Consider the following 15,921-nt stretch of genomic DNA (forward strand, 5'->3'; position numbering starts at 1 on the left):
TACTCTCTACTCTTATTTTACTATTCTCAATTATTGTTAATTATTTGTTACTCTTATTATAAGCAAATTCTCACTCAAGCATTGAAGGGGGCACGATCGCCACACCACCCACCTCGCGTTCTGTCACTGCTGATCCTTTTTCTTTCTTAGCAGGCTCTTGAATCAAGTTGCTACCAGGGTTGATAACTATCTCAACAATAGTCATTTTTGGATTCAATGAAAGGATCTTTGCTCACTCAGTGTTGTTATTCAAAATTTTAAGGAAATTCCTTTGGGTTTGTTGAAATCTGAAGAATGTATGAAGTTAAGGAGCAACAAAATTTTAAGAAAATTCCTTTGGGTTTGCCGCCCAACCCAGAACGCCCAGAACGCTGCCAGCCAGCATCCCGGCGTGGTTCTGGAATGCTACCGCCCAGAATGCCCGCCCAAATTGGCCAGCATCCCCCTCAGAACGCTGCCGGTTGCACACAATGCTGCCCAGATCGCTGTTGGGCGTTCGCCAGACCCATCGTGCCGCAACCCATTCTGTACATGAAAAAATCGACTAACATGGAAAAAGAAGAGAAGAGAAGAGTGTTTCAGACTTCAGAGAAAAGAAGAAGAAGAGAAATCGGAACCCATTTGATTTATTAAAGAGAAGAGGAATTTATTAGGTGTTTTAGTTTTATTGTGTACTTGTGTAATAAGGTGATTTGTCAGTCAACTATTGGATGCTGCAAATGGCATTGTTTGCAGATGGATTGCATAGTAGGGGCACTAAAAAAAAAAAATTTAGGCTGCCCAACCACGTGGCCGAAGGGCATGTAATTGCTTCAAATAGTCTCAGGGGCTTGGCAACTTGGATTAAATACTGAAGAAGACCTTGTTAAGTAAAGAACAGCAGCGGCACCAGTCAAAAAGATGGGAGTGGAGAAGGAAGTTTTGAGGCTTAGAACCGGTCCCAAACCTGTAGCTGGTCGGAACATCACAATTCACTGCACTGGTTTCGGTTAGTATCCCTCTCTCTGCGTCAAAAGCCCTAATCACGTAATGTTTACATAATTGTTTTTTTTTTTGGGAAATCCTCTTTCTGTTTGGTTGCTGAGAAAATGTAGGGAAAGAGAAGAGCCAACATTTTAGGTTCCATTTGATAAGATCTTTTGTAAAGACCAAAGTCCTTGGAGGTTTCCGTTTTTGATTCAGCTTTATATTTAATTTAATTTAGTTTGACTAATTTTAGTCATTTTTGCTGGCAACCGAGCTCAAATTTGGGTTTGTATTGACTATGGGATTGATTTCTTGGATTGGATTTTTCTGGTGGGTTTTCGTGGTGTAAGATTTGTAATTAATTACTAAGTTGGAGTATGTGTTTTGGAAGTTAGCGGTGTGAGAATATTTTGTGGGATTTTTCAAATCCGAGAGGTATCATCATTTGTTCTTTTTCAATAGGCTAAATTTTTGTTCCTTTTTTTTTTTTCATAAAATTATGAAGGATCATTTTTTTTTTTTAATCCATCAACAAATTAATTGAATTACTCATGTAGTTAGTGGGAGGATAACGTGGTAAGATTATAATCGACTGTGACATTCATGATTGATGGACAAAAGGACAACATTGACAAATTGGAACTTTTTAAATTTCGAGGACGAAAATGGATGTTGGGCCTGATCTCAAGGACTAAATATGTATTTCAGCCTTTATTTTTATTATGTAGGTGGGATTCTTCAACTAAGTTGTATGAGTTAAGTCTCTCTACCATAATTTGTTTTTCTCAATTCATTTGGTAATTTTTTACTTTTTCATTCGAATAGAAGCACATCCTCCATCACCTCCTTTGGGTTCCCCTATTTCGTCATTGTTGGTTCTGCCATATGTTTGTTTCAAAAGAAATTAAGCTACTTGATGCCATTCCGAGACATTTTGTGTTTAATTATTATTGTTGTTTATTTTGGTATGTGAATTAGGGTTCTCTTTTCTGTAAGAAAAACACCAACTAATTTGTAGAATAGGATGATGAGAGGTCTATTTGTAGTTTTGCTGTTTCTCCTGCCCTTTAATGTTCTCTTTGTTGCAGGGAAAAATAACAATCTCTCTCAAAAGTTTGGGAGGTAAGGATTGTGCTTTTATTTTTGGTAGCCTATTTTTATTATTATCAACTAGGTATTATATTGTGCTTTTTCTATGCATTTATTTCTATTTTTAATGGGGAGTATATGTTAAGTGCAAAAATATTCATATTTTTAGCCCCTAACTTACATGTTTTAATCCTTTAGTTTTAGTTAATTAGGCCATTTTAGTTCTTTTATAAGTTTTCTTTGATTTTGTAGGTCATTGAAAGAAAAAGAAGCAATTTCAGAAGTTTTGGACTTAAAAATAGCACTTTCGGATTTTGGAAGGCTCTGGTAGAGAGATCGATCGCAGGGGAGCTGCGATCGAGCGCCCTACAGGTAAGGATAGCACATTACAAGGCAACCACGATCGAGCGCAAATACAAGGAGGATCGATCGCAGACCTTCGATCAATCGCACACGAGCTGTGATTGAGCGCACCTGTGCGTGATGGCCGAGACAGTCGCCAGCCTTAATAAGGAAAGAGCAGTTTCTAGGGTTTTGCAGCTTAGTGCGAACTAGGACTCAAACCCTTCAATTTTTAGGAGTTCTAGAGTATTCCTAAAAGCCTATAAATAGACCCTTAAGCCTCTAGAATAGATATACTTTCCAAGGAAAAGAATTGGAACTCTTCAAGTTCAAGTTTCGGGTTTATTCTTTTCCTTTCCTTTCTTTTATTTTATGAAGATGTTCAACATCAACTCTATATGTAACTAATTTATTGAGTAAGGCTAGATTGAAGCCCTAGTTATGTTTAGTTGAAATATTGACGCCCTTGTGATGATCTTGTTGTGATAACTAAATTGATTAATGCCTGCATTCATGAATTCCTCATATATGTATGCTTGATCAACATATGCATGTGGTATGGATTAGTTAGTTTAATCAATTTGGATGACCGAGTCCTGGGTTTAACATAAGTAACAAAGGATATCCACACTGGATTCTTGGGTTAATCAAAATATGGAACCGGGAGTAGATACCCATGCCCTAGGCCTTATGTGTTTGTCGATTTTCACATATTTATACTTTCTTAAAAAACAACTTAGTAGACACCCATGCTAAATGCTTTAAGAAAGAAAAGAATTAGAGTAGACACTCATACTTAATTCGTTGCTTAGTAAAATCAATAGCTTAATGAGTAGACATCAATGCCCTTAGGTTGACAAACATTAGATATTCATAACATGATCAAAACATAGGCATATTGACATATTAGCTAAATATAATTAGTGGTGGATATCAAAGCCCTACCTTTTGATCATCAACTCAAAACCAATATTTGTTTATTTTACTTTTGAAATTTATTTTAAGCAAAATTTACCAATCCTCATGGGAATGACCCCGTATTTGCACACTATGCTACTATGTTGACCTCGTGCACTTGCGGGTAAAACATCAAATTATTTGCCTATTAATTTAGGTAGGAAATTGTGAACAACAAGTTTTTGGCGCTGTTGCCGGGGATTGTGGCAAATTTTGTTTAAAATTATTTTCCTTTAGTTGTGTTATTTTAATTTTTAATTTTGTTTTTATCAAAAATATTTTGTTGACTTTTTCTATTTTCTGTTTCAGGTTTGTGGACTAGCATTTTGTTATTGCGATCGAACGTCAGCCGAGTGCGATTGAGCACATTGCGATCGAGCGCAATTCTAGGGAGCATCCGAACCAAAAGCACTGAAGCTGCTTTGACTGAAGAAGCAACTCAATTGATGCAAGGTCGTTGATCTCAAGATTCAACCTTCATTCCACTCGATCCTGAAATTGAGCGGACAATTCGACAAAGACCTAGAGACACAGAAGAAGAGGAAGAAATTGAAAATACAATGGAAGATTTGCAAGAAAATCCACCAATAGTGCCAAGACCACTAGAGGCAAATCCACCATCGGTGCGGAGACCGATGAAGCAGGCATTCGTTCCAGCAAACCTCCATCAACCCTCAAGCATAGCATATCAACCGGAGGTGGAAGGCAGCTATTATATTTCTTCTCAAATCTTCAATGCATTGACTCACTTCAGGGGCACTGTTACTGAGGATCCAAACTTGCATCTTAAAGAGTTCTTTGATCTATGCAAGTTGCAACACGTCCAAGGCCTAACTCCAAAGAGACTTAGGTTAGTCTCTTTCCTTTCTTTTTGAAAGATAATGCTAAACTGTGGTATAATTCTTTGCCTGCAGATTCTATCCATACTTGGGAAGAATTAGCCACCAAATTTCTGAAGAAGTTTTTTCTAGCCCAAAAGACAAGAGAACTTAAAAGGGAACTTCAAATGTTCCAACAAAGAGATGGAGATCTTTTCTTTGAGGCATGGGATCACTTCAATTCATTGCTTCTAAAGTGCCCACATCACAACATCCCTCAAGATGATCAGGTACAAATTTTTTATGAAGGTTTAAATGATACTAACAAACGGATAGTTGATTCAGCTTGTGGAGAAGCACTCATGGAAAAGAGTAGTGAGGAAGCAATGGAGCTTTTTGAAACATTAAGTGAGCATTCCTAACAATCCTGCTCGAGAGGAAGGCAAGGATTAAAGAGCAAAGGCATGTATGAAGTAAACTTCAATGGGGGATCTCCAAATCAGATGGTTGCTGTGGAAAAGAAGTTAGGCATGATTGTCAAGGCTATGACTGCTCAGAAAATCTCACCTCTGCAACAGGACACACCAATCCAGGTAATTTCATTGCATCAAATATTTTGAACTCCTTCATACTTACTGTACCATTTTTCACACCTATTGTGGTATCAGCAATTCTCATAAAGGTCATAAGAAAAGACCATTTTTTTTAAAGAATGCTTTGATGTTTGCATGATCCAAGGTGTTAGTGAGCCAGTTTTTCAAGATCCACCGAAAGATCCATTGGAGACCACCCTCACCCATTGTCTCACAAGAAAGGACATTGAGCCAGAACCTGAAGATGTTACTAATGACATCATTGAAACAGTGCATCACCTTGAGCCTCTCCAAAATATTCAAGTATACTCCTCCCTTTGAAATTCTTGAGCCTACTAATACTACTCTTGTCCCTTCTATTGTCCAGGCACCAAAGTTAAAATTGAAGCAATTGCCAGAACACCTAACATATGCCTACTTAGGAGAGAACAAGACACTACCGGTCATTATTGCTGCAAATCTAAGTTGTGGGGAAGAAGAAAAGCCGTTGAGAGTTATTAGAGAACATAAAACTGCTTTAGGATGGACCATTGCTGACATCAAAGGAATAAGTCTAGCCAAGTGCATGCATCAGATCTTCCTTGAAGACAAAGCAAAGACAACCAGGGATGCACAGAGAAGACTCAATCCTCACATGAAGGAGGTAGTTAAGGCAGAGGTATTAAAACTGCTAGATGTGGGCATCATCTATCCCATCTTAGACAGTAAATGGGTTAGTCCAATCCAAGTAGTGCCAAAAAAGAGTGGGATCACAGTGGTGAAGAATGAAGATGATGAGCTGATACCTACAAGAGTAACCACTGGGTGGAGAGTATGCATTGATTACAGAAAATTGAACAAGGTCACAAGAAAAGACCATTTTTCATTACCCTTCATTGATCAAATGCTAGAGAGGTTAGCTGGCTATAGCCACTATTGTTTCTTGGATGGGTTTAGTAGCTATAATCAGATTGCAGTAGCACTAGAGGATCAGGAGAAGACCACCTTCACATGTCCTTTTGGCATATTCGCCTATAGAAGGATGCCATTTGGATTATGCAATGCTCCAGCCACATTCCAAAGATGCATGATGAGCATTTTTTCAGATATGGTGGAGAAAACCATTGAGGTATTTATGGATGACTTTAGTGTTTTTAGGTTGAGTTTCGATGAATGCGTCAACCATTTGAAGAATGTTCTCAAGAGATGTGAAGAATGCAACCTAGAGCTCAATTGGAAAAAATGTCATTTCATGGTTCAACAAGGCATTGTATTGGGTCATGCTATCTCAAGCAAGGACATTGAGGTGGATAAAGCTAAGATAGATATCATCTCCAAACTTTCCCCACCTCTAACAATGAAGGGGGTGAGGAGTTTTCTTAGACATGCCAGATTCTATAGAAGGTTCATCAAAGATTTTTTCAAGATCTCTAGACCCCTCTGTGCATTGCTAGGGATGGAGGCCAAGTTTGAATGGACTGAAGAATGCATGACTGCCTTCAACACACTGAAAAAGCTGCTCACATCTTCACCAATAATGCGGGCAGCTGATTGGAGTCTACCCTTTGAGCTCATGTGTGATGCCAGTGACTTTTCCTTGGGAGCTACCTTGGTCAAAGAATTAATAAGGTACCTCATGCCATTTATTATGTTTCTAGAACATTGAATGATGCCCAGCTAAATTATTCTACTACAGAGAAAGAATTATTACTGTTATATTTGCTTTGGAGAAGTTCAGGTCATATCTAATTGGTTCTAAGGTTATTGTATTTACTAATCATGCTGCTTTGAGATATTTGTTTGCTAAGAAAGATACAAAACCTAGACTGATCAGATGGGTACTACTACTACAAGATTTTGACCTTGAGATTAGAGACAAGAAGGGCAGTGAGAATGTGGTGGCAGATCACTTATCCAGATTACTCCATGAGGAGGAAGGAGATGAGCTCCCATTGAATGAGAATTTTCCAGATGAGCAGTTGTTTGCAGCTGATATCCAACTTCCATGGTATGCTTATATAGTGAATTATATAACTGCCCTGGTGTTTCCTCCAGGTATGTCTAGTCAAGAAAGGAAGAGGTTAATATCTATATCTAGACAATACCATTAGGATGACCCCTATTTGTTCAAATTCTGCTCTGATCAAATCATTAAAAGGTGTGTCCCAGAAGAAAAGCATTGAGTATTTTGCAGCACTGTCATCAGTTTGCTTGTGGTGGACACTTTGGGGCCAAAAGAACAGCGCTTAAGGTATTACAATCTAGTTTTTATTGGCCTAATGTGTTTAAAGATGCTTTCTTGTTTTGTAGTTCGTGTGATAGATGCCAAAGGACAGGTAACATCTCATCCAGAAATCAAATGCCACTGCAAAATATTCAAGTGGTAGAGCTCTTCAATGTTTGGGGTATTGACTTCATGGGACCATTTCCTAATTCATTCGGTTATTTATATATTCTTGTGGGTGTGGATTATGTGTCTAAATGGGTCAAGGCTGTCCCCTCAAGAACTAATGATCATAAAGTGGTTGTGAAGTTTTTGTAGGAAAATAGCTTTGCTAGATTTGGGACACCAAGGGCAATCATTAGTGATGGGGGGAGCCACTTCAACAACTATGCCTTTACCTCCGTGATAAAGAAGTATGGCATCACTCATAAGGTTGGCACTCCATACCACCCCCAAACCAGTGGTCAAGTGGAGATTAGCAACAGAGAGATCAAAGGTGTCCTTGAAAGGACAGTGAACCCCAGTAGGAAGGATTGGTCACTACACCTGAATGATGCACTATGGGCTTATAGGACTGCTTACAAGACACCTATCGGTATGTCTCCATATCGTTTGGTTTTTGGAAAGGCATGTTATCTACCAGTGGAATTGGAACACAAAGCGTACTGAGCCATCGAGAAGTTTAACTTTGACATGAAACAAGCTGGTGACAAAATGAAGTTCCAACTAAATGAACTGGAGGAATTGAGGCGTGATGCATATGAGAATGCCAAGCTCTACAAGGATAGAACAAAGGCATACCATGACAAGCAGCTGGTCAGGAAGGAGTTTCAAGTAGGCCAGAAGGTATTGATCTATAATTCAAGATTGAAACTTTTCCTTGGGAAGCTAAGTCAAGATGGTCAGGACCTTGCCTTGTTACACAAGTATTCCCTCATGGAGCTTTGGAAGTCCACAACTCACAGACCAATCAGTCATTCAAAGTAAATGGACACAGAGTGAAGCCCAACATTGAAACGAACTTTGCACCAAGAGATCAAGATTTGGCATCACAAGATTTGACACTTCAGCCCGTCCAATATACACCACCATCTGGAGCATCTACTTCTGGAAAGCATTGAGCAGGGACCATCGTCTGGTTGAAGATGTTAAACTTAGCGCTCATGAGAGGCACCTCATAGTTTATCTTTTTCTTTTGTGTTGTTTAGTGAATTTTCAGTTAATCTTTTTATTTATCTTTAGTTTTGTTCTTTTTACTTGCTTTTGTGTTTTCTTATTTTGCAGGGACAAGTGTGATTCAATTTAAGTTTGGAGGTGTGCTATGAGCGATGCTTTCCAAGACTATGTCGTCCAACTCCCGGGTACACTCTTTCCTTAATTTAGACACATTGGAGACAATGTGTCATTTAAGTTTGGGGGTATGGGCACACATGTTGTTCACACACACTTTGTCCCAATTTCATGTTATTTGTTTTGTGTGTTTGTGTTTTTTTTTTCTTCTTTTTTTGTGATATATATATATATATATATATATATGTTCATGTTTACCCTAAAATTTTAGTTAATTTAAAAGAATTGTGGCTTGAATTCATTAGTAAGTTTGAAATTTTGAACACATGATCTGATGAGTGAATTTGTTAGTTTGGTTAATTGTTTATGACAGTTGAAAAATCACATGTTTGATCTGATCACACAAGAACATTAGCACATAATTTGTGAGGTATGACATGAGGTCTGATATGTATGTTTCGGTATCTTGGATGAAATTGGATGATTTACTAGATGGACACTTTGGCATATATATGTTCATTTAAAAAAAAAAAAAAAAATTTGATCATCGATAGGCTTTTCACTGAGTAATTGGACCTATTGTCTCAGAGCATTAAGTGTTTACGTCAAAAGGTGAAAAATTTGAATTTGATCAATGACATGGTTAGTTTAGTTTTTTAGCCTTTTTGACTCGAGTTAGTAGGTCCTTAGGGGTGTCTCTACACTTAATGCCCTAAAACCATTTGGTTTGTGAGTCATTAACTTAACACTTGCTATATGGGTAAATTAGAAAGCTTAAGGGAACCAAACATTGTACAACCTGACAAAACAAAACAAAACAAAAAAAAAAAAAAAAAAAAAAAAAAAAAAAAAAGAAGAAAAAAAGAAAAGGAAATATGCCATTGTTGTTCATTCTAATAAAAATTCTAGTGAATTTTGAGATATGGAGACATTACATGTTGGAAAGATTTGGAAGACTCATAATTTTGTGTTAGTTCACTTCACACTGTTTCAAACTTGTGATGTTTTAGCATGTCCTTTGTAAGTAATTGAATTTTGAGATTCCAATTCATTGTAAAGATGGAGTTCATCTCTTTAAGCTTGCTAATAAATAAAAATAATGATCTTGAAGTGATGCTTTAATTTTTGGGATAACATGAACTGTGCATAATGTTTATGGGTAACATTTCTGAAAAACCCTCACGAGACTTCACTCGTCCTCTAGGGAATTTCTAGGGCTTTCAAAGGCTTGTTGCATATGCTAAATGCAATCATACATCCCACGAAAGATGGATTTATCTTTTTGTTCTCTGTTTTTCATTTTCATTTTTAGTTTTGCATTGCTAAGGGACTAGCAATATGTAAGTTTGGGGGTGTGTTAAGTGCTAAAATATTCATATTTTTAGCCCTTAACTTACATGTTTTAATTCTTTAGTTTTAGTTAAGTAGGTCATTTTAGTTCTTTTATGAGTTTTCTTTGATTTTGTAGGTCATTGAAAGAAAAAAAAGCAATTTTAGAAGTTTTGGACTTAAAAAGAGTAATTTTGGATTTTGGACGGCTCTAGTAGAGCAATCGATCGTAAGGGATCTGAGATCGAGCGCACTACAAGCGAGGATGGCATATTACAAGGCAACCACGATCGAGCGCAAGCACAAGGAGGATCGATCGCAGACCTGCGATCGATTGGACAGGGGCTGCGATCGAGCACACCCGTGCGTGATGGCTAAGACAACTGCCAACCTTAATAAGGAAATGGCAGTTTCTAGGGTCAAACCCTTCGATTTTTAGGGGTTCTAGAGTATTCCTAAAAGCATATAAATAGATCCTTAAGCCTCTAGAATAGATATACTTTCCAATGAGAAGAATTGGAGCTCTTCAAATTCAAGTTTTGGATTTATTCTTTTCCTTTCTTTTATTTTATTTTATGAAGATGTTCAACATCAACTTTATGTGTAACTAATTTATTTAATAGGGTTAGATTAAAGCCCTAGTTATGTTTAGTTGATATTCAATATTGGCACCCTTGTGATGATCTTGTTGTGATATCTAAATTGATTAATGCCTGCATTCGTGAATTCCTCATATGTGTTTGACTGATCAACATATGCACATGGTATGGATTAGTTAGTTAAATCAATTTGGATGACCGAGTCCTGGGTTTAACATAAGTAACAAAAGATATCTACATCGGATTCTTGGGTTAATCAACATTTGGAACTGGGAGTAGACACCCATGCCCTAGGCCTCATGTGTTTGTCGATTTTCACAAATTTATGCTTTATTAAAGAACAACTTAGTAGACATCCATGCTAAATCCTTTAAGAAAGAAAAGAATTAGAGTAGACACCCATACCTTATTCGTTGCTTAGAGAAATCAATAGCTTAAGGAGTAGACACCAATGCTCTTAAGTTAACAAACATTTGATATTCATAACATGATCAAAACATTGGCATATTGATAAATTAGCTAAATATAATTAGTGGTGTATATCAAAGCCCTACATTTTTATCATTAGCAACTCAAAACCAATCTTTGTTTATTTTACTTTTGGAATTGATTTTAAGCAAAATTTAGCAATCCTCGTGGGAATGACCCCATATTTGCACACTATGCTACTATGTTGACCTTATGCATTTGCGGGAAAAACATCAAATTATTTGCCTATTAATTTAGGTAGGTAATTGTGAACAACAGTATATATGTTCATATTTGTCTCATTTAGCAGAAAGGATCCTGGACAGAAGCCATTCACCTTCAAAATCGGCCAAGGTTCAGTTATTAAAGGTAGCTGCCCCATTATATTTTATGTTCTACTATGTTGAGATTAATGTTCACATATTCCTTAAATAAAACAAAAGTAGTGACAAAGTTTAAATGTATGACCATTCAGCTGCCATTGCTGTCTTGTATGCTTTTCTTCTTTTCTATAGCCTAAAAGTCCTATAGGTACTTGGTTGCTTGTTGGAAAGATGAACATGATAATCCCAAATGTGGATAAAAGCTTTGCCTTGTTCTGTCCCAACAACCTTTATCATCCCTTTCCTCTTCTTTAATTGCTCTCTGATAATAATTGCAGATCTCATAATTTTTTTAGTGCCGGTTAGGTTGAAGGCTTAAACCTTAGGAGCAACCACGTTAATCTGTTTATATGAGAAACTAATGTTTAAACATTGTTTGAAGTTACATATTTTATTTTTGTTGGCAACATATTCCTTGAGATGGTTGATATGAAATGCTTTATTTCTATTTAAGCTTCCACTTAACATTCATCCATTACTCTTTCAGGGGATGGAAAAGTTTCTGTCTCAATGGATATATCTTTTAGATAAAGCTTCTATATAGAACATGTTCTGGTTTTACTTTATAGATTGTTTAAAGAGAATTCACTGCACTGAGGAATAAGAATAGGAAAAACCTCCAAGCCCCTATAATGGGGGGTAGAAGTGCCATTTGTCCCAAAGGCCATTGGCGAAACTTGTGAACCTACAACCTGATTTTTATTTTACCTTAATATATGAACTTAAGGAGTTTGTCTTTTAGGGACTACTGTTTTGTATCTGTTGATAAGATGCAGATTCTGAAGTCATTAATTTACCCTTTTGAACCAATCTGCAGGATGGGATGAAGGTGTGCTGGGAATGCAAGTGGGAGAAGTTGCTCGTTTGCGGGTAATTCCTCAACTTCTGCGCTACACTTTCTGTTTCAGACTTCAATATTTCTGTGCACTTCAAATAGGATCTGAAGTTTTTCAAAGTTCAATAATGTCATCTTTGGTTGAGAGATATGGGGAAATTTTTTGGAAAGCTTTCATTATGAAGTCCGACTCTTTTGGCATATTTCACTTGTTTGTCACTGTCAATTTATTTGATGTTTTTGAGGTTATAAAATCCATATAGATTGGAAGCATATTGTTACCACCACACTCATTTGTTGCAAACTGGGAAGTCCTAAATCAAACCTTCTTTTCGTTTTATATCTTTAAAACTCAGTATGATTTGTGTCTTTGTCGGAATATTCGTCTGTTCTTGAATTTTTCTTAACTAATGCCCAAATTTTGAATCTCTCATCCCCAACTAATCTCCATATCTTAAACTCTTCGCGAATCACACTACCTCAAAAGCCGCTGATCTGCCTCACAAGATTATTGCTTTAATTTTTTGAAATCCAGGTCCCTTCCATGTCTTGTTGCCATTCATTTGGCATGCATTTTGAGTTAACTTAAAACATTACGTATCTAACATCTTGTGTTCCTGTTTAATATTTTTTCAGTGCTCTCCGGATTATGCTTATGGTTCTGGTGGGTTTCCTGCTTGGGCTATTCAACCTAACTCCGTCCTTGTTTTCGAGATTGAAGTCCTAAGCACGGAGTGACGAGTCTTAAGGCCATTGGGTAAATATTAGTAAAACCATGTGGTTTATTCTGAATAACTTGCTTTGAAAGACTAGCACGTATGAATGTTATGACATATATATGTTATATTTTGATTTGTGGAGTGTGATATAAATGTTATTTCTCGAGCTCTAGATGCTTATTTTGAGTTAATACTGAAGTCCTTATTGTGAACATATTTATTTCCTCTTAGGGTTCTTCATATATGTTCCAATGAATCTATTTTCTCAAAGCGTTTTTTAACGATCATAATATATTATGTTCACCATTAATTTTGAAAATCAAGTGTCGATATGATATTGTGATGTGGGAGGAAAGGTGGAGATATATGAATGGATTGTGAAGAAAAAAAAAAGGGTGAGATTAATGGAAGTGGTTCATTTGGGTAAGTTTGGTGCAACGAAGTCAGCGCTGTGGTGGAGTGAATGAGACGACCAATCTCTCATAATCTACTTTAAAAAATGAGAAAATTACCCTTTACCCCCTCAAAGTTTGGGACCATTTTCAATTTGACCTCAAATGTTTTAATTTTTGCAATTCACCCCCCTAAACTTGCCAAACTTTTGCAATTCGACTATTCCGTCAATCAAAGCCGCTTTGACTGACAGAACAGTGATCACGTGCAACACACGTGATCACTTATGGCCTTTTTATCCCTAAAATGCCCCCATCCCTTCCAAACCACCACCATCGTTTTGGTGGATCACTGGCAGTGCCAGTTCTCGCCATCCTTGACCGCGGGGTGTACGGGGTATTCTGCCCCTGGTTTCGTAGAAGTGCTGGGCATGTCCCCTTGGCAATGTGTCGTTTAAAGTAGTTGGTACCAGCAACTTTAGAACCAGTACTATATGTAAAACTTTTGCTTGCATTGCTTACAGCATGCCTGTCTACATCCAGAACTAATAGTTTCTATGGTGAAGTGCTCCCATACAATGGACTTCTTCCTTTGCTTGTTAGGCTGTCTCTGAATTTGGCAGCTCATTGTTCACTTCTGGAGTTGTTGTCATCATCTTGTTTTCATATGGGGTTGCAATTGTATGCTCATATGACGTTGCCATCGGGTGCTCATTTGAGATTGCCATTGGGTGCTCTTCTAAGATTGCCATCATGTGGTCAATGAAGATTGCCATCATGTCGTCATTTGAGATTACCAATGCATGGTCATTTGCGATTTCCATTGTGTGCTCATTTTGGGGTACCATCATTTGCTCATCTTTGGGTGCCATCATTTGCTCACTTGGGGTTGCCTTCGTCTGCTCATCTTGGGTTGCCTTCATGTGCTCATCTGGGGTTGGCATTGTTTGCTCATCTAGGGCTGCCATCGTGTGGTCATCTGGGGTGCCATGGTGTGGTCATGGTGTGGACATTTAACTTGAAATGTCCAACCGTGCGTGTTTGGAAGGGATGGGGGCATTTTAAGGATAAAAAAGCCATAAGTGATCACGTGTGTTGCATGTAAACACTGTTCCGTCAGTCAAAGCGACTTTGACTGACAGAATGGCCGATTTGCAAAAGTTTGACAAGTTTAGGGGGGTGGATTGCAAAAATTGAAATATTGGAAGTCGAATTCAAAATGAATCCAAACTTTGGGGGGGTAAAGTGTAATTTTTCCTAAAAAAATTGTCAATGTCTCCAAGGCTAGCAAAAAAAAAAATGACCCTAACAAATTTTCAATAAGGTAAAAATATTTTTATAAATTTGGGAAAAAAAAAATAAAACTAAACAGAAAAAACCAAAAAATTTTATTAAAAAAAAACTCTTTTTAAGTTATTTATTTATTTTAGGATTTTCTTTTTTAAAAATTAATAAAGGGTATTTTGTTAAATTAACATTTTTGAATAGTTTAAGGAAGACGTTAACATAATTGATAGTCGGAGGAATATTAACAATGTTTTAGAATAGTAATTTGAAAAAGGTGTGTACTTTTCTTTTTTAATTCCTGAATTTCAAATTTTATCGATTAAGTCTTTAATATTGTTTATTTATTTTAGATAAATTTATTATTTAATCAGTTAATACCACTAAGTATCTTATATTGGGCGGGCATGTTGGATATTCTAATTGGATGTTAGTGGCTATAATTAAGTTTTTGAACATGGAAAACCAGAAACATTTGGGAAAAGGAAATTGAGAAGAGCCGAATCTCTATTTTTCAAAAGTAGAATGGTTAAAAAAAAATGTAAAATAATTATTTTACCCTTGTAAAAGAAGGGAGCGACCCTTCTCTATTTTAAAGATATGGGTCCAAACATTTGTGGCCATATGTGACTTTATATTAGATTTTGATTACAAGTAATTATAGAAGTCATTCTTGTGTCCTTCCAAGAATGATATGGCTCTTAAAATTACTATTTGATCAAAATACAATAATATGATCAATTACAAGCCAAATGATAATTTTAAGAGACATATGTAAGGGTGTTCAAACGGTTATAACCGTCGGTTATTGGCTATAACCGACAACCGCAACCGCCTTGGGAGGTTATCGATTATTTTATAACCAGCGGTTAGCGGTTATTCAATCTAATAAACCACTTTTTTTTTTTTTTTTTTTTGAAATGAGCTTTTGGGCTTTTTAAGTGTTTTGTACTTTTAATTTGTTATTTTTGGTCTTATTTTAAGGGTTTAAGGTCAAGATGTTCTAAAAAAGATGAAAAAAAAAAAGGGAAAAATGTAAACTCAGTCCTTATGGTTTACCTGATTTGCAATTAACTCATTGTGGTATCAAAATGAACTTAAAGGTCCCTAAAGTATGCCAAAAAAATAATTTAATCCTTACAGTCAAATTTCATTAACTGACTTAACAAATTCTAATAGTGTAAAACATTAGAGCCAATATAATTGTGATACTTGTCTTATTTAAGTTAGTGTCATACTAAGATAATTTGTTAAATTAGTGGACGGAATTTGATTGTAGAGACTAAGTTATATTTTTGGCATATCTCATGGACCTTTGAGTTCATTTTGATACCTCATGGAGTTAATTGTAAATCAGGTAAACCACAATGACTAATTTTACATTTTTCCCAAAAAAAAAAAAAATGGTCAAATAAATTCTAGCCCAAAAAGGCAAAAACATGGCTTAAAAATCACACCCTAAATTCATTAATCCAAATACAAATGAAAAAAATTAAAAAGACAAATTCCAAATCTAGATACATATTACAAAATACAAACCAAATGGAAGCAAAACAATAAGCACGGTGTGGTTTTGGATGTTTTTTTTAATTGTTTATATATATATATAAAGACGGTTATCGGTTATAACTGCCTTTTCCTACTGCTAACCGCA

General features: G+C 36.4%; 1 protein-coding gene across 1 annotated transcript; it reads left to right on the top strand.

Annotated features, from left to right (window-relative positions):
• The first annotated feature begins 900 nt into the window (after positions 1-900).
• LOC132180002 (peptidyl-prolyl cis-trans isomerase FKBP12-like) lies at positions 901-12,610 on the top strand. The gene is made up of 5 exons (XM_059592838.1): positions 901-988; positions 2,055-2,088; positions 10,962-11,023; positions 11,855-11,907; positions 12,509-12,610. Exons 1-5 carry the CDS (start codon positions 901-903, stop codon positions 12,608-12,610), a joined length of 339 nt encoding a protein of 112 aa, XP_059448821.1.
• The last annotated feature ends 3,311 nt before the right edge of the window (positions 12,611-15,921 follow it).

Source organism: Corylus avellana, chromosome ca4 (assembly GCF_901000735.1).
Source record: "Corylus avellana chromosome ca4, CavTom2PMs-1.0".
Classification (NCBI taxonomy): Eukaryota; Viridiplantae; Streptophyta; class Magnoliopsida; order Fagales; family Betulaceae; genus Corylus; species Corylus avellana.